The 16556-nt window shown below is 36.7% G+C and overlaps 1 protein-coding gene across 1 annotated transcript; it reads right to left on the minus strand.

Moving 5' to 3' along the window:
• Positions 1–811: 811 nt before the first annotated feature.
• On the minus strand, positions 812–1288 carry LOC149212741 (uncharacterized). Its single transcript, XM_089388799.1, has one exon. The coding sequence runs from the start codon at positions 1286–1288 to the stop codon at positions 812–814; it is 477 nt and encodes a 158-aa protein (XP_089244925.1).
• Between the last annotated feature and the right edge of the window lie 15268 nt (positions 1289–16556).

Here is a 16556-nt window from a genome sequence, read left to right on the forward strand (position 1 = left end):
TGCCACCGAGATAGTCGCTATTATGAAGGGACATTCCAACGTGAAATGAAATTAAAATTGTGCAGAATGACTAGGTTGCAGAGATGATAGAAAGGCGGCAAGAGGCTGGGGAGTAGCATCAACAGGACGAGGACTTGCAGTCCGAGCCTGCCCCCAACTGCTGCGAGTGGCTGGGTAGTGTCCAGAGAAATGAGCCGTTGAAGGGGAGAATGAGTTAGAGGGGGACGATTCAGAGAAGGACAAGGAGGGGGGGCGATCTTCCTCTATTTTTGCCCCTCTTGCAGCCTCCTAGAGCATATTTGATCTTCCTCTGCTACTGCCCCTCCTGGAGCGCATTCAATGATGCAAACGAGGCATGCTTACCTGGGCAAAATTGAGAGGACGTGGACGAGAAGGAGCAGTGCCAAAGAATGAGTGGTCAATGGGAACTGAAGGACCTGTAATTAGCGATTCAGAGTAGAGATTCAAGACTACATAACTAGTCCGTAGGCAGCATAGAAGACTCTGTGAGAAATGTGCAACATCCACCATCTCAATGTAGCATAGAACTTGGCAAAGTCTCCCAATGGTGTGCAAGCTCAGCTCTGAAGCAGCAGAGAGACAATTGTAGTTCATAGGAGGCAGAGTAGGGGGAAGATGATCTGAAGAGGCCATCTTAAAAACCAAATTGATGAAGCCTCAACCCATGTAGTTCATTAATGTTCCATTAATATTGGCGGTGGCTTTCTATATATGCTTCTAAGTGGAAGTGTGGGTGGCCAGGTGGCCTCGCCACTTGCCAACCCAAGGTCGCTGCATAGTACCTGCGTGCCTAAACACCCGCATCTGGGAGTTCTGCATCATTCTGCACCAGATCAGTGCATTCCTGTAAATGAGAGCTATTATTTAAAATGTCAAGCGAGCCTGAGTTTAGAACTCGATCACTATCCACCCCCATATTTTCCAGGAGATCTACCACTTTATTGCCTTCCCTTTTGACATGTTTGAATGTGATTGCTCTATTGGTTAAGAGCCATTGTTCTATGATCTCTAAACGAGCTGCTAATCTCCAGCTGTAGGCTACTTTGTGAGCAGGTGTCCCCTGAAGAATTTTATTAGCCATGTTGATAAGGATCTGTGAGTCTCCTTCAATTACAATAGGAAAGAATCCATGCTGCTGAGCTAAGAAAAGTCCCTGCCACAATCCTTCTAGTTCAGCTGAATTGTTTGTGTCCCATCCTATTGAGCCAAGGAAGAGCAGGAGTGGTTTGCCTCCATGATCCCTGAAGATGCCTCCATAACCTGCCATGCCTGGGTTGCCTTTGGAGGCTCCGTCAAAATTTAATTGTATCATTCCTTGGGGAGGAGGCTACCATTTGCTTGGTGCTTTGGGATTTTGAGAAGAGTTGTTGGGGTTCTCATGTGTTTGGGTAATTTGAAGATGCCAATTCTCCCAGATGTTCTGCTCCTGAGGAAGGGTAGGAAAGTCATCTTCATGCCACTTTTGAAGCACCAAGGTTTCCTGAAGATTGTTGCAGAAATTACTCGAGAAGTTATCTAAAGGTGTACATTGATTCCTAAAAATGTGTCTGTTTCTTTCTTTTCGTAGTGTCCAGATGAGAAGGCCTGTAATAATTTTCCACAGAGAGTTTAGCAACCTGCTCTTGTAAGGATTGATTACCCAATTATGGATGGTGTTTGTAATATCCCCTATTACTCTGCATCTTTTTTGACATCTAAAGTTGGTTTTTCCCCATAGTTTATTGGCTAAATGGCACGAGTCCATAAGATGTTGTATGGTCTCTTCCTGTTGGTTGCAATTGGGACATCTTGAAGGCCCATGGAAACTTTTTTTCCTTAGATTGTCCCAGGTGAGTATCCTTTTTTGACATAGCAGCCAGAGAAACATCAAAACCTTGGGCCAAATTTTGGGAGACTAGATTTTGTCGCAAAGAGGGTCTTTTTAATCCTAATTGCTAATCAAAAGGTTGTATGCCTCCATAGTGGTAAAAATCCTACGTGGTGTGTACCACCATCTCAAAATCTCCTTCTTGTCTGAGAATTTAATTTTCCTGTTCATGAGTTCTGTATCAATCTCATTGTGTATTTGCTGAGTTCCTTGTTGGATAATTTGTGCCGCTTTTAGGCATTGTCTATATCCTTGGTTGAGGGCTAGAATCAAGTGTTGATTGAATTTTTCCTTCTGTTGCGTGTTCCAATCATCTGTTTGTGGAGGTCCGAACAAATTTCTTAGCCTCGGTCTTTGTTTCTAAGAGTCAACCAAAAAATGAGCATTGCTGCCATCTCTAATTTCTGAGAAACTGTGCTGCTAAAACATGGCACAATGCTGTCTAGCTGCATCCCATATTAAGGATCCCTTTTCAGTGGACATAAATTTGATTAAATCTTCTAGCGGTCTGTTATTTGCATATTTTGCAGGCCAAAGTATAGCCCACGGTATTTGTGGAGCTGAGAGCCATTTCCACCATATCCTTGCTCCTATAACTGCATTGCTATGTTAAGGATCTCGAAGACCCATACCTCCATATTTTTTTGGAAGGAAAACTATCAGCCATTTGACCAATGCCCATTTACGATTTTGGCCTAAGGATCCCCGCAGAAAATTACGTTGTAAGTTTTTGATCCTCTTAAGCACCCATTTTGGTGCCGCCAAAATAGAGAAGAGATATAAAGGCATCGATTGTAAAATGGCTTTAACCAGCACCGGCCGACTAGCCATATTGAGGACTTTATAGGTCCAGGAGGAAAGGCAGGCTTTAAGTTTTTCGAGGAGCAGTTTCCATGAGGCATGTTTTAGTGCATAATCAGTCAAATGGGTGCCTAGATACTTTGAGGGTAGAGAAGCTACAGAGAATCCAAGAATGCAGGTTATAGAGGATTGAGTAATGGAGGGAGTGTGAAAAAATAAGATTTGGGATTTTGCAGTGTTAATGCTGACTCCAGATGCTTCCGAATAGTCATCAGGTAGGGATTTAAACATTAATACTTCTTGAACTAAAGGGTGCCCAAGCAACATGTTTTCATCCACAAATTGTTGATGAGTGATAGCCGGGGAGTCATGGATTGAAATGCCTCTAAGCTGCTGAGTTTGAAGAGCGTTCTTGATTATACGACCTAACCCTTCGGCCATTAGCACAAAAAGAAAGGGAGAGAGGGGATATCCTTGATGAATGCCTCTAGAGGGGTGGAAAGGACGAGAAGGAATGCCATTTACCAATATGGAGAAAAATGTAGAGGAGACAAGACTCATTATCCATCTGATCCATGGAGGAGATAATCTAAAGGTTGTAAGCATTTTTTCAATGTAGATCCAACTTAACTTGTCAAAAGCTTTAGAGAGATCAATTTTGAGAAGCATACCTCCCTTTTTGTTGTGCTTTAGTGAATGAACGATCTCATGGGTGAGGATGATGCCGTCAATGATTTTCCATCCTTCTATGTATCCTGATTGTTCTGGCGATATGAGCAAGGGAAGCAGTAGTTTCAGATGAGAAGCAATGACTTTGGAGATGACATTGTAGATAACATTGCAGAGAGCTATTAGCTTGAATTTGTCCAAAGTAATAGAATGCTCTTCTCTAAGAATGAGTGCAATAAAGGTGGCATTTAGAGATGGAAGCAACCAATGAAAAGTCCTAGATTCTTCCACAACCTCCCATACGTCCACTTTGATGAGATCCCAGAACTTATGAAAGAAGTTGGAGGTAAAACCATCTGGTATAGGAGCTTTACCCTCCTTGAGCTGATTCATTATTGATTCAACTTCCTGTAGGGTAATCGAACAAAGGAGTAATTGATTATGTTCTTCCATTATGATTTTCGGGATGTGCTAGAGAATTCTTTCTATAGCTGGTTGTCTGTTGATTTGTGGTTCCTGATGAATGTTTTTGAAATTCTTGAGGAGCTCTCTTTCGATATCATCATGTTCTTACAGCCTTTCTCCCTGCTGATTCTGAATTTGTGTAATGTTGTTGTGCATTCTTCTTTGTATGGTGGTGCAGTGAAAATGTTTTGTATTCCACTCTCCCTCTTTTAGCCATCTTACTCTGGATTTTTGCTTCCATAGGATCTCCTCTTGCTTTCTTATTTTTTCCAACTGATTCTGAAGGTTCTGTTCCTTTTCCACCAGTGCTTCTATCGTTCCTTCATTAATTATTTTCTGTTGAAGGTCCATCATTTCTTGTGCTAAAGATTTTTGAGCTTGAAATATATTTCTAAAGGTTGTTTGATTGCACTGCTTGATGTGCATTTTGAGATATTTGAGTCGTTGTTGAAATTGATACATTTTTGTTCCTTCAGGGGGAATGAAGCTTTTCCAGACTGAAAGGACCAGATTGTCGAATTCTGGATGTGTATGCCAAAATGCTTCAAAACAGAAGGGTCTCCTTGTGGAGTTGCCAGGTATTTACCATTGAAGAGATATGGGCCAATGGTCTAATCCAGATAGAGGCATGATTGAGGCAGTAAAGTCTCCTCCTAAATGAATGGAATTGTCAGATAACAAGAAACGATCCAACCAAGAGGCAATTTGCTGTGAACATGATCTTCTATTGTTCCAGGTATACATTCCATTGTTAAAGGGCAGATCAATGAGCCAGTTACTTTGTATAAAATCCTTGAAGTGGCTGCTTGCAATGTCTAATTTGACTCGGTCTCCATTCTTTTCCTCAAGTTTAGTAATCATATTAAAGTTGCCAACTGTAATCCAAAGAGGATGGACTCTAGTAGAGTTAAGCGATGCTATCGTGTTCATCAATGCTAATTTTTTCCTCGCATCCTGGGGGAAATAGACATTGGTGAGATGTCCATGAACATTGGTCCCTATGATATGAAAAGTAGCTTGAATGAGATTATGAGTCGCATGGATGTCAGTGAGCGAAATAGCCTATGTATCCCATGCTATTGCAAGTCCCCCTGAAGCTCCCGAGGCATCCACTGCTACTGAATGGCTTCCTGGCCAGGATTTTGAGAGAATGGTGCCAAGTGTATTACTGTTATATTTTTTTTCTTGCATGAAGAATATTTGAGGTTTCTCCTGTTGTATGATGTTTTTGATCATTCTGTACTTCACAGGGCTATTTGACCCTCTTAAATTCCATGATGTGATCTTCATGGTACAATATTGGGTAGCGGCCTATAATACTTCATTAACTTGGAATATCCTCCTGACTCCACCAAAATTTCCCTGATGATGATGGTTCTTTGCAGATCTGTCTTTATCCCTTATTTCTTGGTGTCTTTGGAAGGTTTTTCCCATCCCATTGACTTTCTGATTGGATCCCTAAAGTTCATTGTTGATGTGCTCTAGAAAGGATTACTTCCAAACTTTCTAACTATCTATCCAGAATTTTATCAAAATCTTTCTTCCTACAAGCTTGCTCAAGGCTGAATATGTCTAGATCCCCAATGTCAATACTTTTAGGCTCCTCTTCCATATGTTTGGGCTCACTGCTTTTCGCTACGAAGTCATTTGAACGGATTGGTTCTTGGAGAAAGATATCAATTTCCATTCCATTAGGCCTCCATTCGGATTCCTTATTGGGATTGGATGTTGGGCTTACAGTGGCGTGACGTGGCTTTAGTGCATTCCTTGTGTCTAAGGGTTGGATTACCAAAGATAGCTTGGGTATATCAGTAGTTTGGTTAGGGGGCTCATAGTCATTCATTGCTGGTTGTGCCAAGATATCAAAGATATTGCTGGAAAAGGGTATGGGGGAGTTGGGTGTGGGATTTCTAGAGCCCGAGGCAGGATTTTTGTGATGATTTTTCCAGTTATTGACTTTGGTAAATCCTTCTGAATCAGGTTTTTCTGAGGTGGCATTGGTTTTGGGGGTTGCATTTAGGGGGCAATCATGGAAAAGATGTCCATGGGCATGGCATTTTCTGCATTTGAATAGAACATGTTCATAATCTATTGGTTGAATCCATTCAAAATCATCATGATATAGACTTACTAAGTCTAGGAGTGCTTTGTCTACGTGCATGTAGACACAGATGCGAGCATAAGAGGTGTATCGTCTAAGTTTCGTTTCTTCGGCTACCTTTATAAAGTATTCCAGACCATTTCTTATGTCTTTTAGTGATTCTTCATCCTAGTACTCTAATGGAAGGGAATACATACGGATCCAGACTAGTGCCCAACTGAAATCCTCTTTGTCTGGGTTGAATCTTTCGATCTAGTCTCTCAAATACAGGCCCGAGTTGAAGTAGGGGCCTCCATCTAGGACTCTGTTACGGTCTTCTATGCAGTTGAAGATAGTTGTGAAGAAACCTTTTGGTCTTCACTGCAAGGTGACATGTCCTTTAGGTTTCCATTTGGTCGCAATCCATCCCTGCAGGGATTTATGCGTCGCCAGAAGCCAATAAATTTCCCTATGAGAGCGTGTTCCTTCATAAACTAGATTTGGGTATTGATCTGCTGACCAGGTAATTCTATCTTGGGTCGCTCTGCTGCAATAGGTTTGCAAGTGGCAGAGGTCCCTTTGGGGATCTCTCTATTCAGTGTAGAATCTTGTTGCTGAGTCTCAGGAGTTGCCTCTGTATCCTGTGGTGATTTTTGTGTTCCTTGATCTATTGGGTCAGTTTGCTTTGTAGTGATGTTATTCTGAGCTGTTTCAGAAGCCCTTACAGTCACATTGGGAATCTGAATCTCGCTGCTGCCATTGGGGGAGGCTCTGAGTCCCCCCCCCGGGAAGGGAATCCATAGCAATGGGTCTATTTGTTGAATAATGCTGTCGCTAGAGGGTGTTGTGCAGAGTGATCCCGTCGCTGGAAAGTTTGCCAGAAACCCTCGGCGCATAGCTCTAGTCAACCAATATTCATTTACATATCATTTTAACATTACAAGCATTCAACATTTATACAACCATTAATTTTATTTGTGTTTTAAACATGAGGCTAAGTTGTGACTTGGATGACCTTTTATCTTATATATGGGATTAAAATTGATTGTTATCAAAAGTATGTTTGGAAATAATTAACGAAGAGTATAAATAATAGTATTATGTTTCTAAATATTATATATTTGATTTTTCAAATAAATTTTAAATTCTTTTGCTAGCTTTCAAAATTGTTTTTTTTTAAATATTAAAAATAAATAATTAATTTAATAATTATAATTATAATAAGCCACCATAATTTTTATAAATAGTGTAAATATTTAAATGTCATGATAAAAAGAAAGATGTTGTAGTGTTAATAAAATAAAATTTTATATATCAAACAAAATAATAATATGTACTTAATCAAAAGAATTAAAAATAATAATAAAAAGAATAAATATATTCAATCTCAATTATTATAATGTAATTTTGTTTTTATAAAAAAATTTATAACATTTTTAAAAAAAAATCATAATATATATAATATCAAATTAAATTTAAATAATAATGAATCACATTGATAATTATCATATTTGACCATATATAATTAATAAATATTTAAATATTTAATATTTATACAATTATTTTTTAATGATAATTATTACACCATAATTAAGCCATAAGGGTTCCCATGAACTCCCCTCCCATGCCACCTGTATTTTTGTGCACCTTTGATTTAGGTGTTAGACGATGGAAATAATCTCTGCCATCAGATTAAAAACCAGTATTAGTCGGTTACAATTAGTTATGTGATAGTTAACATTCTTTATATAATACTTTGATAAGCCGAGTGCTGCACTGGGAAATTTTTTTGGGTAACGTCACAGCTGTTAGGCTGCTGCTCTCTTCAGGCTACCGCTCTCTTTACTTGTGAGCGCTCCACAAGACCAAGCAACCTGGAATTTCAAATATTTCAAAGAGATAGAACGAGTCTGGTGTTGTTTTGAATGCTGGTCGAATGGTGCCAGTAGAATGGTCAGGGGGATAGTCTGGGGATAGTCTGAGGTTACGGGGAGGATTGCTCTACTTTATGAAACTTGTTATTGGAGCGATCCACTGTAAATAGCCCATTGACTGTATTCTCACTTTTGACTATATTGAAAAGAGCCCAATCTGATAGAGGACTGTGGTGACACGGGTTTTATTGGTTACTGGTGTTTGTTTTCTATGAGTGTCAATTTACGTTTTTCCATCAATTTATGACTGTGATTTTTTTGTCTTACATATTAAAAAAATTAGCAAGGCCGCTGCTCTCTTGACCAGGAATTTGAAATATTTTTTTGACTGTTAATTGAAAATTTAGAGACTGGTGTTTGTTTTTTATGCTTGTTAATTTACGTTTTCAATAAATTTATGACTGTGGAAAGAGCCCAATCTGATAGAGGACTGTGGTGACACGGGTTTTATTGGTTGCTGGTGTTTGTTTTCTATGCGTGCCAATTTACGTTTTCCATCAATTTATGACTGTGATTTCTTTTTGTCTTACATATTAAAAAAATTAGCAAGGCTGCTGCTCTCTTTACTTGTGAGCGCTCCACAAGACCAAGCAACCTGGAATTTGAAATATTTTTTTGACTGTTAATTGAAAATTTAGAGACTGGTGTTTGTTTTTTATGCTTGTTAATTTACGTTTTCAATAAATTTATGACTGTGTTTTTTTTTTGTGTTATTAGAGCTTGCTCGGGAGCCGGAGATGAGCCTAGTGTTGTTAAATTGCAGGAGCTGCATCCATCAATCTAAACTCCCCTATTAAGTTTACTGGACGATGGTATTGCAAAATAGCTCAGATAAAATTGGAACACTATTTTAACCGTGGCAATAAAATTGCGTAATTACTTAGTTTGCTATAACCGTTAATGGAAAACTGTTGTTTTTTTTCTAACAATACAACTTATTTCTATTCTAAGCCTACTAACAATATAACTTAATACTATTCTAAGATTGGAGAGAAAACCAGCTTCGACAACATCCAGTTCCACTGATTCATTCAAAGCTTTTTTATTTGAGTTTGTGTTAATTGAAAATTTAGAGACTGGTGTTTGTTTTTTATGCTTGTTAATTTACGTTTTCAATAAATTTATGACTGATTTTTTTTGTGTTACACATTAAAAAAATTAGCAAGAGTTTTTGTAGTTTGACATTCTTGGGGTGAAGAAATCTTCCATCATGGCCACCAGAACACCAAATTTCTTCCAATTTTACAGTTTTTGTCTCATACTCATCGTTACAGTCCCGAACCCAATGTTAAATTACAGCAGCTACATCCATCAATCTAAACTCGCCTATTAAAACTTACTCAGGAGCCGTCGATGGGCCCAGTGTTTCTCAATTGTAGGAGCTGTATCAATACTCATCGTTACAGTCCCGAACCCAATGTTAAATTACAGCAGCTACATCCATCAATCTAAACTCGCCTATTAAAACTTACTCAGGAGCCCTCCATGGGCTAGTGTTTCTCAATTGTAGGAGCTGCATCCATCAATCTAAACTCGCCTATTAAGCTTACTCGGGAGCGTGGTATTTCAAAATCTCTCCGACAAAATAGGAGCAGTTGGAATAACCGTTCATGGAAAACTATCGTTTTATTTTTGTCTAACAATATAACTTAATACTATTCTACATACTAACAACATAGCTTAATACTATTGTAATACTATTCTAACAATAGAGAGAAATCCAGCTTCCACAGCATCCACAGTTTGACTGATTCATTCGAAGCCTTTTTAGTTGAATTCCGATAATGCCAGAGGAAAATACCATGAAAAAGCTACTCCCCCTCAAGTTAACACTGTCATATATAATTTTTAAAACACCAGTAACATCAATATTATAATATGAATATTTTATCTCACAATGCTGGTAATTTAATTGTTATGAAGATTATATGACTGGACAGATTAGAAATTATTTATATTTTTTTTTATAATTAATAAATTTTTATTTGATCAAAATAATTATAAATGGGTTAATGAGTTATTATAATTTAGTTATAATATTAAACTTTTAGTGATAGATTAATATAATTGGGAGAAGGTAGATTTATTTTGGATTGGTAGATCAAAGATATATATATATATATATATATATATATATATATATATATATATATATATATAAACCTCAATATTATAATATTAATATTTTATTTCATAATATTTGTAATTTAATTTCATAACATGAAAGTTTTATGACTCAGTGGATTATAAATTAGTTATAATATTTATTTAAAATTAATAAATATTTACTCGGATGTGGGTGTTAATAAATGCTGCTATTTATGAGGGGTAGCACAAAGCAGGCAGCTTGCCCTCCACATGGCTCGCAGATGACCCCCATAGCATGCATGCGCCTCTCGCTAGTGGACAATTTCAAAGGCACGCGCATTTAATCTTCTGCAGAACAGTATGTTGGTCACACAATTCAGCATTTATGAGCGCCTGGTTCAAGAGCTCTTACATAAGGTTTTATGTATGGATTCATTTCTGATTCACGCCATTGTCACTGGTTCGTTTTACCTCTGCTCGGGGTTTTTCTCGCACCCTTGCCTGGCTCAACTTGTTTGGAAGCTCGCCTGGTTAACTGGTGTTGTTGGGCTCCTCTGCGCTCAGATTCTCTCCCGTCAGCTCCGCCTTCTTCCCTTTCTCAGTTGGTCTGTCATTCAGAGTATGCCTCGCCGTCGAGGAGTCCCGCACAGAGGAAGTAACACTGGGAACAGAGGAAGAACCTCTCGGCCTGCTCCGCAGAATGTCATACCCATTGCGTCGGCCTCCCCTTCATCTCCGCCCCCGGGTCAAGCTGGGCCTCTTCCGCACAATTCCTTTCAGACTACCAAGTTCACCTTCCACAGTAGGCTCAACAGGCCCGTATTGTCTGCCAGCATCACAGTCATTCTTGCTGAGGAAGAGAGTAATCCTACCAGCTCGGCTCACACTACTTCCTCTCAATCTCAGGAAGATAGTGTCCTTCAGGGGGAAATGGCTGGGGTGGTGTCTAACGCTGACATTATGCAGGATGACACCCCTGTTTCTGAAGCGCCTCTGTATCCGGCCGACTCAACACAGAACGAGATTCTGGCTTGTGGACCGACTCACCGTGCAGGTTGCATTCTCAACCTGGTAACTATTCCTGAAGGTGGCACTGAAGGAAATGATGATAATGGCTTCGTCACCTGGGTCGCTTCGTCTAGCCAGGTGGATAAGGACATGCGTGACTCTCTGCAGCATGCAGACTAAGGCTGATTCATCACCGACGGGTGGCAGTCTTGCCTTTGCTTTGTGTATTTTTTGCTATGTGTCTTCGTCTTTAGGTCTCTGGTCCTATGTCTGGTTTATGTTCTTGTCTAAGCTCGTGGCGCTAGCCAACCTGCTCTCTGTTTGCAGTTACTACTATGGGTTTGATGGGTACCATTTTGTCTTTTTTGTTCATGGCGGGCATGATAATATGTGTCTTAGTAAAACCTCTACAGGTGTTAGCTATGTCATGTTAGAAGCAAAACATAAATATTTCACTGGGTCATGGTCTAACACAAAACCTTTTGAAGTCTGTAATCTGAAATGTATGTCTCTAAATCTCTGGCTGAGGGCTGACATCTGTATGTCTCTAAATCTCTGGCTGAGGGCTGACATCTGCCCCCTCTGAGGTCTCGACCTCTATGTACATAATTTTCTCTTTTTAATAGAATTAGTATTTACACAAAAAAAAAAAAAAAAAAAAATAAATAAATAAAATATAAATAAATAAAAATAAAATAAAATAAAAAAATTAATAAATATTTATTTCATTAAAATAATTATAAATTTGTTAATTGGTTATTATAAATTAGTTATAATATTTTTTATAATTAATAATACTTGTTTTCAGCAAAATAATTATAAATTGGTTGATGAGTCATTACTATATTATAAAGAAATTTTTATTTCATCAAAATAATTATAAATTAGTTGTTATTATATATCATAAGAACTATAAAGTGTTAAAGGTTAAAGTTTATTTCATGTCTTTTATAAACGTGAAAGGGTTTTAGCTTGAGTGGTTTAGCTAACTATTAGCTTTCATAATCGCATTAAGATATAAGACAATGACATTCACATCTTCTCTTTTTCCTTTTTCCTTTAGAATGTGTTTAAGTAAAGGCTTCAATTCTCAATGCAAGGTAACAAAATGCAAGTATCAACTCCTTTGTCCCCTAGTGTCCCTAGGGTGAGGTAGCCAATTAGACACTAACAACAAGATCATCTCAATAAGAATAAGCAGGACGTTGTGTTGTCTACCTAGTGTGTCTAGGGTGAGGTAGCCAGTTAGACACTAACAACAAGATCTCAATAAGAATAAGAAGGAGGATTTCATGCCACATTAGACTCTGTCTTGTGCATAAGTTTGCCCACACAGCTTGCCATTAGAGTTGTGTTGTCTACCTAGTGTGTCTAGATTGAGGTAGCTAGTTAGACACCTAACAAGAAGATTTCAGTAAGAATAAGTAGGGGGTTCACCAATTAGACACCTAACAACAAGATTTCAGTAAGAATAAGTAGGGGGTTCTCATGCCACATTAGACTTTGGCTTGTGCCTAAGGTTTCCCACACAACCTGCCATTGGAGTTGTGTTGTCTACCTCTCCTAGCCAACCCCTGTCTACATCTCATATGTTGTGTTGTCTACCTCTCCATCTCATATGTTGTGTTGTCTACCTCTCCTAGCCAACCCCTGTCTACATCTCATATATTGTTGGCCATGTCAAAAAGAGGTAAAAAGGGACAAAAGTATTTTCCTACTTGAATGGTTGGAATTTATCCACGTCTTATTTGAATATGCCAACTTTATTTGGGATTCAATATTCCTTGCAATTGATATAGCTCTCTTGGGTTTCATTCATATCCATTTACATTGTTCCCCCAATTCCAACTCTAGCAAACATTTGTATCATTCTGTTTTTGATCACTTTGTGGTTATGATCATAGTGACATGCATCAAATGATTTTGGATAGATTATAAGAAGATCAAGTTGAAGCCAAAATATGCATATTTTGAACTTGAAAATTGGTGCAACAATCACTATATATAATAACATTAAGGATTTTCATTTTCCAAAATATCAAACAATATCCCATTTCCATCTTTGGTGCAATTCTCTATGTGGAAGGGTATAACTGTAAAATCATATGATTGGAAACTTAATTTCCATATTGGGTGTAACTAATTGATTAGCATTTATAATGAAATTTAGAAAAAGGTACAACAATCACTATATATAGTAAATGATTTTCACTTTCCAAAATATCAAACATCTCATATTACTCTATAATAATGAATATAATATTTATGCAATAAACCTATTCAATTATGATTATAATTAATACAATATTCTTGCGATAAATTTATAAAATTATAATTGCATGTTACGATATTTTATATGTTATGATTCTTCTATAATTTATGCCTTACGGCGTTTCCTTTGCAACATTTGGTGCAATTGCTAGTTTTATGATGATGATGATGATGATGGTTAACATCCCTATCGGATGTAAAGAAATGAAACGAATTATTTAGTTTGATTTAAGATTTTACTCCTGTGCTCAAAAATCTTGGAGAGAAGTCTCCCAAGCTCACTATAATTTTGACATCTTAAAAGGCTAAGAAGGTCAGTGTTGCAACAAAGATTACAAAACCGAGCTCTAATGTGGTTATAGGTGGGGCACTCTAAAAGGAAGTGATTTTCATCCTCCATATTCATATTCTCACAAAAATGACAGATATTCATATATATATGATGGTTATGCAAATTACATTTAAAAAATATGTCAAACATTTCTATTATATAAATATAATATAAAGTTTTAATAAAATTATAAATAACAATGTAAAAAGTATATAAATATTAATAATATTATAAAAAAATCAATATAGATAAATTTTAATTTTATATCCAAACAAATTTATAGAATTGGAAACCTTCGTTCGAGTTATTTAATTTATTTTTTTTTTTACATTCTAACAAATTTGGTTCTCTAGCTATTTAATACATCTAAAATTAAAATAAATCCATCCTAATATATTTACAAATAACCAATAACCACTGAAAAATAATAATTCTTATGGTTTATTACTTTTAAATTATTCTAAATTTTATTACAAAAGTACAACAAAATTTAAATTAATCAATATCATTTAGCTTATTTTACTTACATATTTTAATTTATATATCATTATCTTAAAGAAATTAATACATATTTCTTCATATATTTTCCGAAAGTACTACCGCTCATCATGGATTTTTTTCCAATAAATCTATATTGTTATTTGTGAAAAAAATATAATACATATAAATCATTTTATTGAAACTATGTATATAATTATAAATTTCAATATAAAATTATTTTATATATATATATATATATATATATATATATAAAATAATGTACAATGGATCACATTAACTTTTATCATTTATTTCTTTTAATTCAAATGAATCTACATCAAACTTTATCACTACATCATAGAGACTGGATGGAGAGGATCTATCAAGTCAAAGACTCTAAGAACCTGTTATGGAAACAGCTATATCTTGCTACCATAGAGACTGGATGCAAAGGATCTATGAAGTCAAAGAATATAACAACCTGTTATGGAAACATGTAAATCTTGATGGCAGGGAAGTAAGATATACATGTTTCCATAATAGGTTCTTAGAGTCTTTGACTTGATAGATCCTATACATCTAGTCTCTATGAAAGTCATCATATTGGGAAATCTTATGGCACTTTAAGTTCATCAAAATAACTTCATTTTTATCAGCAATCTCAGTTTCACTTCCACACCAATGTTCAAGAATCATTGATGTAAGTGTGCCAATCATATTGCTGATGACTGTGCCATCTGGATTATGAATTATATCTCCTTTCTCATCTTTAAGAACTTCAGCTTCCATTGTTTCAATGAGATTAGGAGAGGATTCTGTCTCCCACCACCTGAGGAGTGTCCCTGTAAAACATTGGATAATAGTTCTGCAAGCATCTATTTCACTTTTGCCTCTAAGACACATGAGTTTGTATTCCGTATACATTAGATCTATAATTTGTCGAATCTGACCAACACTCATGTTATCTATATTCCATTCTCGATGAGAGTCTGGAAAAAAGGTGTGAGCTTCAGGAAGCTTGCCTTTGCCCTCAAGGTCTGGTGCTGAATATCTAGTGAACCTATGCTCTAGAGGTTCATTGATAGGAAGAATTTGTGTTTCTTCTTTCTTTCCCTTTTCTTCCTCTTCATTTTTTTCCTTGAATAAGGATGCAATGGTTATTCTGTCCGTATGCTCTACTTCTGAAGAAGAGGCTACTTCGTTAGGAAAGAGTAAAGGAAACCTGTTGATATTCTTAATAGGGTCTTGAATCTGGATACTTCTTTTGACTAAAAAGGAGTTTGGGACTGGTTTCTCTATTTTTTACTGACTCACTTTGTCAACTTTTTCTTTTAAGCCACTAATAAGATTTTTAGTTGAATCTAGATGATCAACTAATTTTTCTTCAACTCCATCTAATTTTGTCAAAGATCCTCTTGTATAAAAAGAAATTAAACTTGAATCAAAATGTAAATTGTTCAAACATTTATTTACAGCATTAAGAGATACTTCCACAATAGCAAAATGTTCCTTGACTTCGGTAGATTTTGCAACATTAATTTCCAAGCCTTTTATTGCAGTATTTGTCCACTTAAGCTGTTCACTAGCTTTCTGAATTCTTCCATCAATGCCTATAGCATTATTGTCTTTCTGGAGTAAAGGAATATCCTTGGCTGCATTTTGATTTTCTCCTAAGACAATCCCTTTATAAAGAGGAAAAGTCGTAGGTGTTTCAACTATAGACCCATCTAGTGCAGTCCAGGAATGTTTAGAGGTACTGGAGGATCCAGTCAGAACATGTAATGGACAAATGTTATCCTTCCAGGAATAGTAAGATATCCAATTATTAGTGGTGTCCATATATCTTTTCCAGGCCTCTGAAAACTCTTTCTTTTCATGGGGAGTATATGTCTGACCAAATTCATCAGCTTGAGGATTAGTGTACAGATCCCAATTTAGCATGGCTTTCATCCATGCTGCACTAATCTCTGGCTTCAAGCATCCATCTATGAGAGAATAGAATTTGTGCATTTCCATTACTGTAGGCTTTTTGCAGTCAGAAGGAACAGAACGAAATCTGCATTCTGGAATCAGGCCATTAGCCTGTTCAAGGTATCCCAAACCATATCTGGGCTTGGCTGGTCTCATTTGGCACATCATCTATGTCATCCTTGGATTTTCATCTTCTAGTGTTACAATTTCATGGATCATGAGCGCATGGTCTGGATCTTGCTCATGAGGAAAAGGAATATCAACACATTTAGGATTTGGGCAAGGACTGATACATGTGGATTGAGGTGCAATACCAGATCTAGGATTATGGTTTGAATGGATATTGGATTTAGCTAAGGGAAGCAGATTTACCAACTCTTGGCATTCTAGGCATTTAACTTCCAGAGAAGAATAATTTACAAGTTGAGCTATATCAATCAAAGAAGTATGTTTACAAAAAGACGAAGTAGAACAAGCAGTATCTACTGTACAAGGATCTCTGTAATATTTAGATGATTTACAAGCAGCTTCTATTCTTCTACAGTCAATAGTGGATCTGCGAGGAAAAGA

The sequence above is a fragment of the Pinus tabuliformis genome, chromosome 1_1 (assembly GCF_031772625.1).
Source record: "Pinus tabuliformis cultivar Carrire ecotype Pingquan chromosome 1_1, CPIR1, whole genome shotgun sequence".
Lineage (NCBI taxonomy): Eukaryota > Viridiplantae > Streptophyta > Pinopsida > Pinales > Pinaceae > Pinus > Pinus tabuliformis.

What these genes read in the sequence shown, in the direction of transcription:
- LOC149212741 (XM_089388799.1), bottom strand. Translation starts at nt 1,288, where the DNA reads ATGGCAGGTTATGGAGGCATCTTCAGGGATCATGGAGGCAAACCACTC.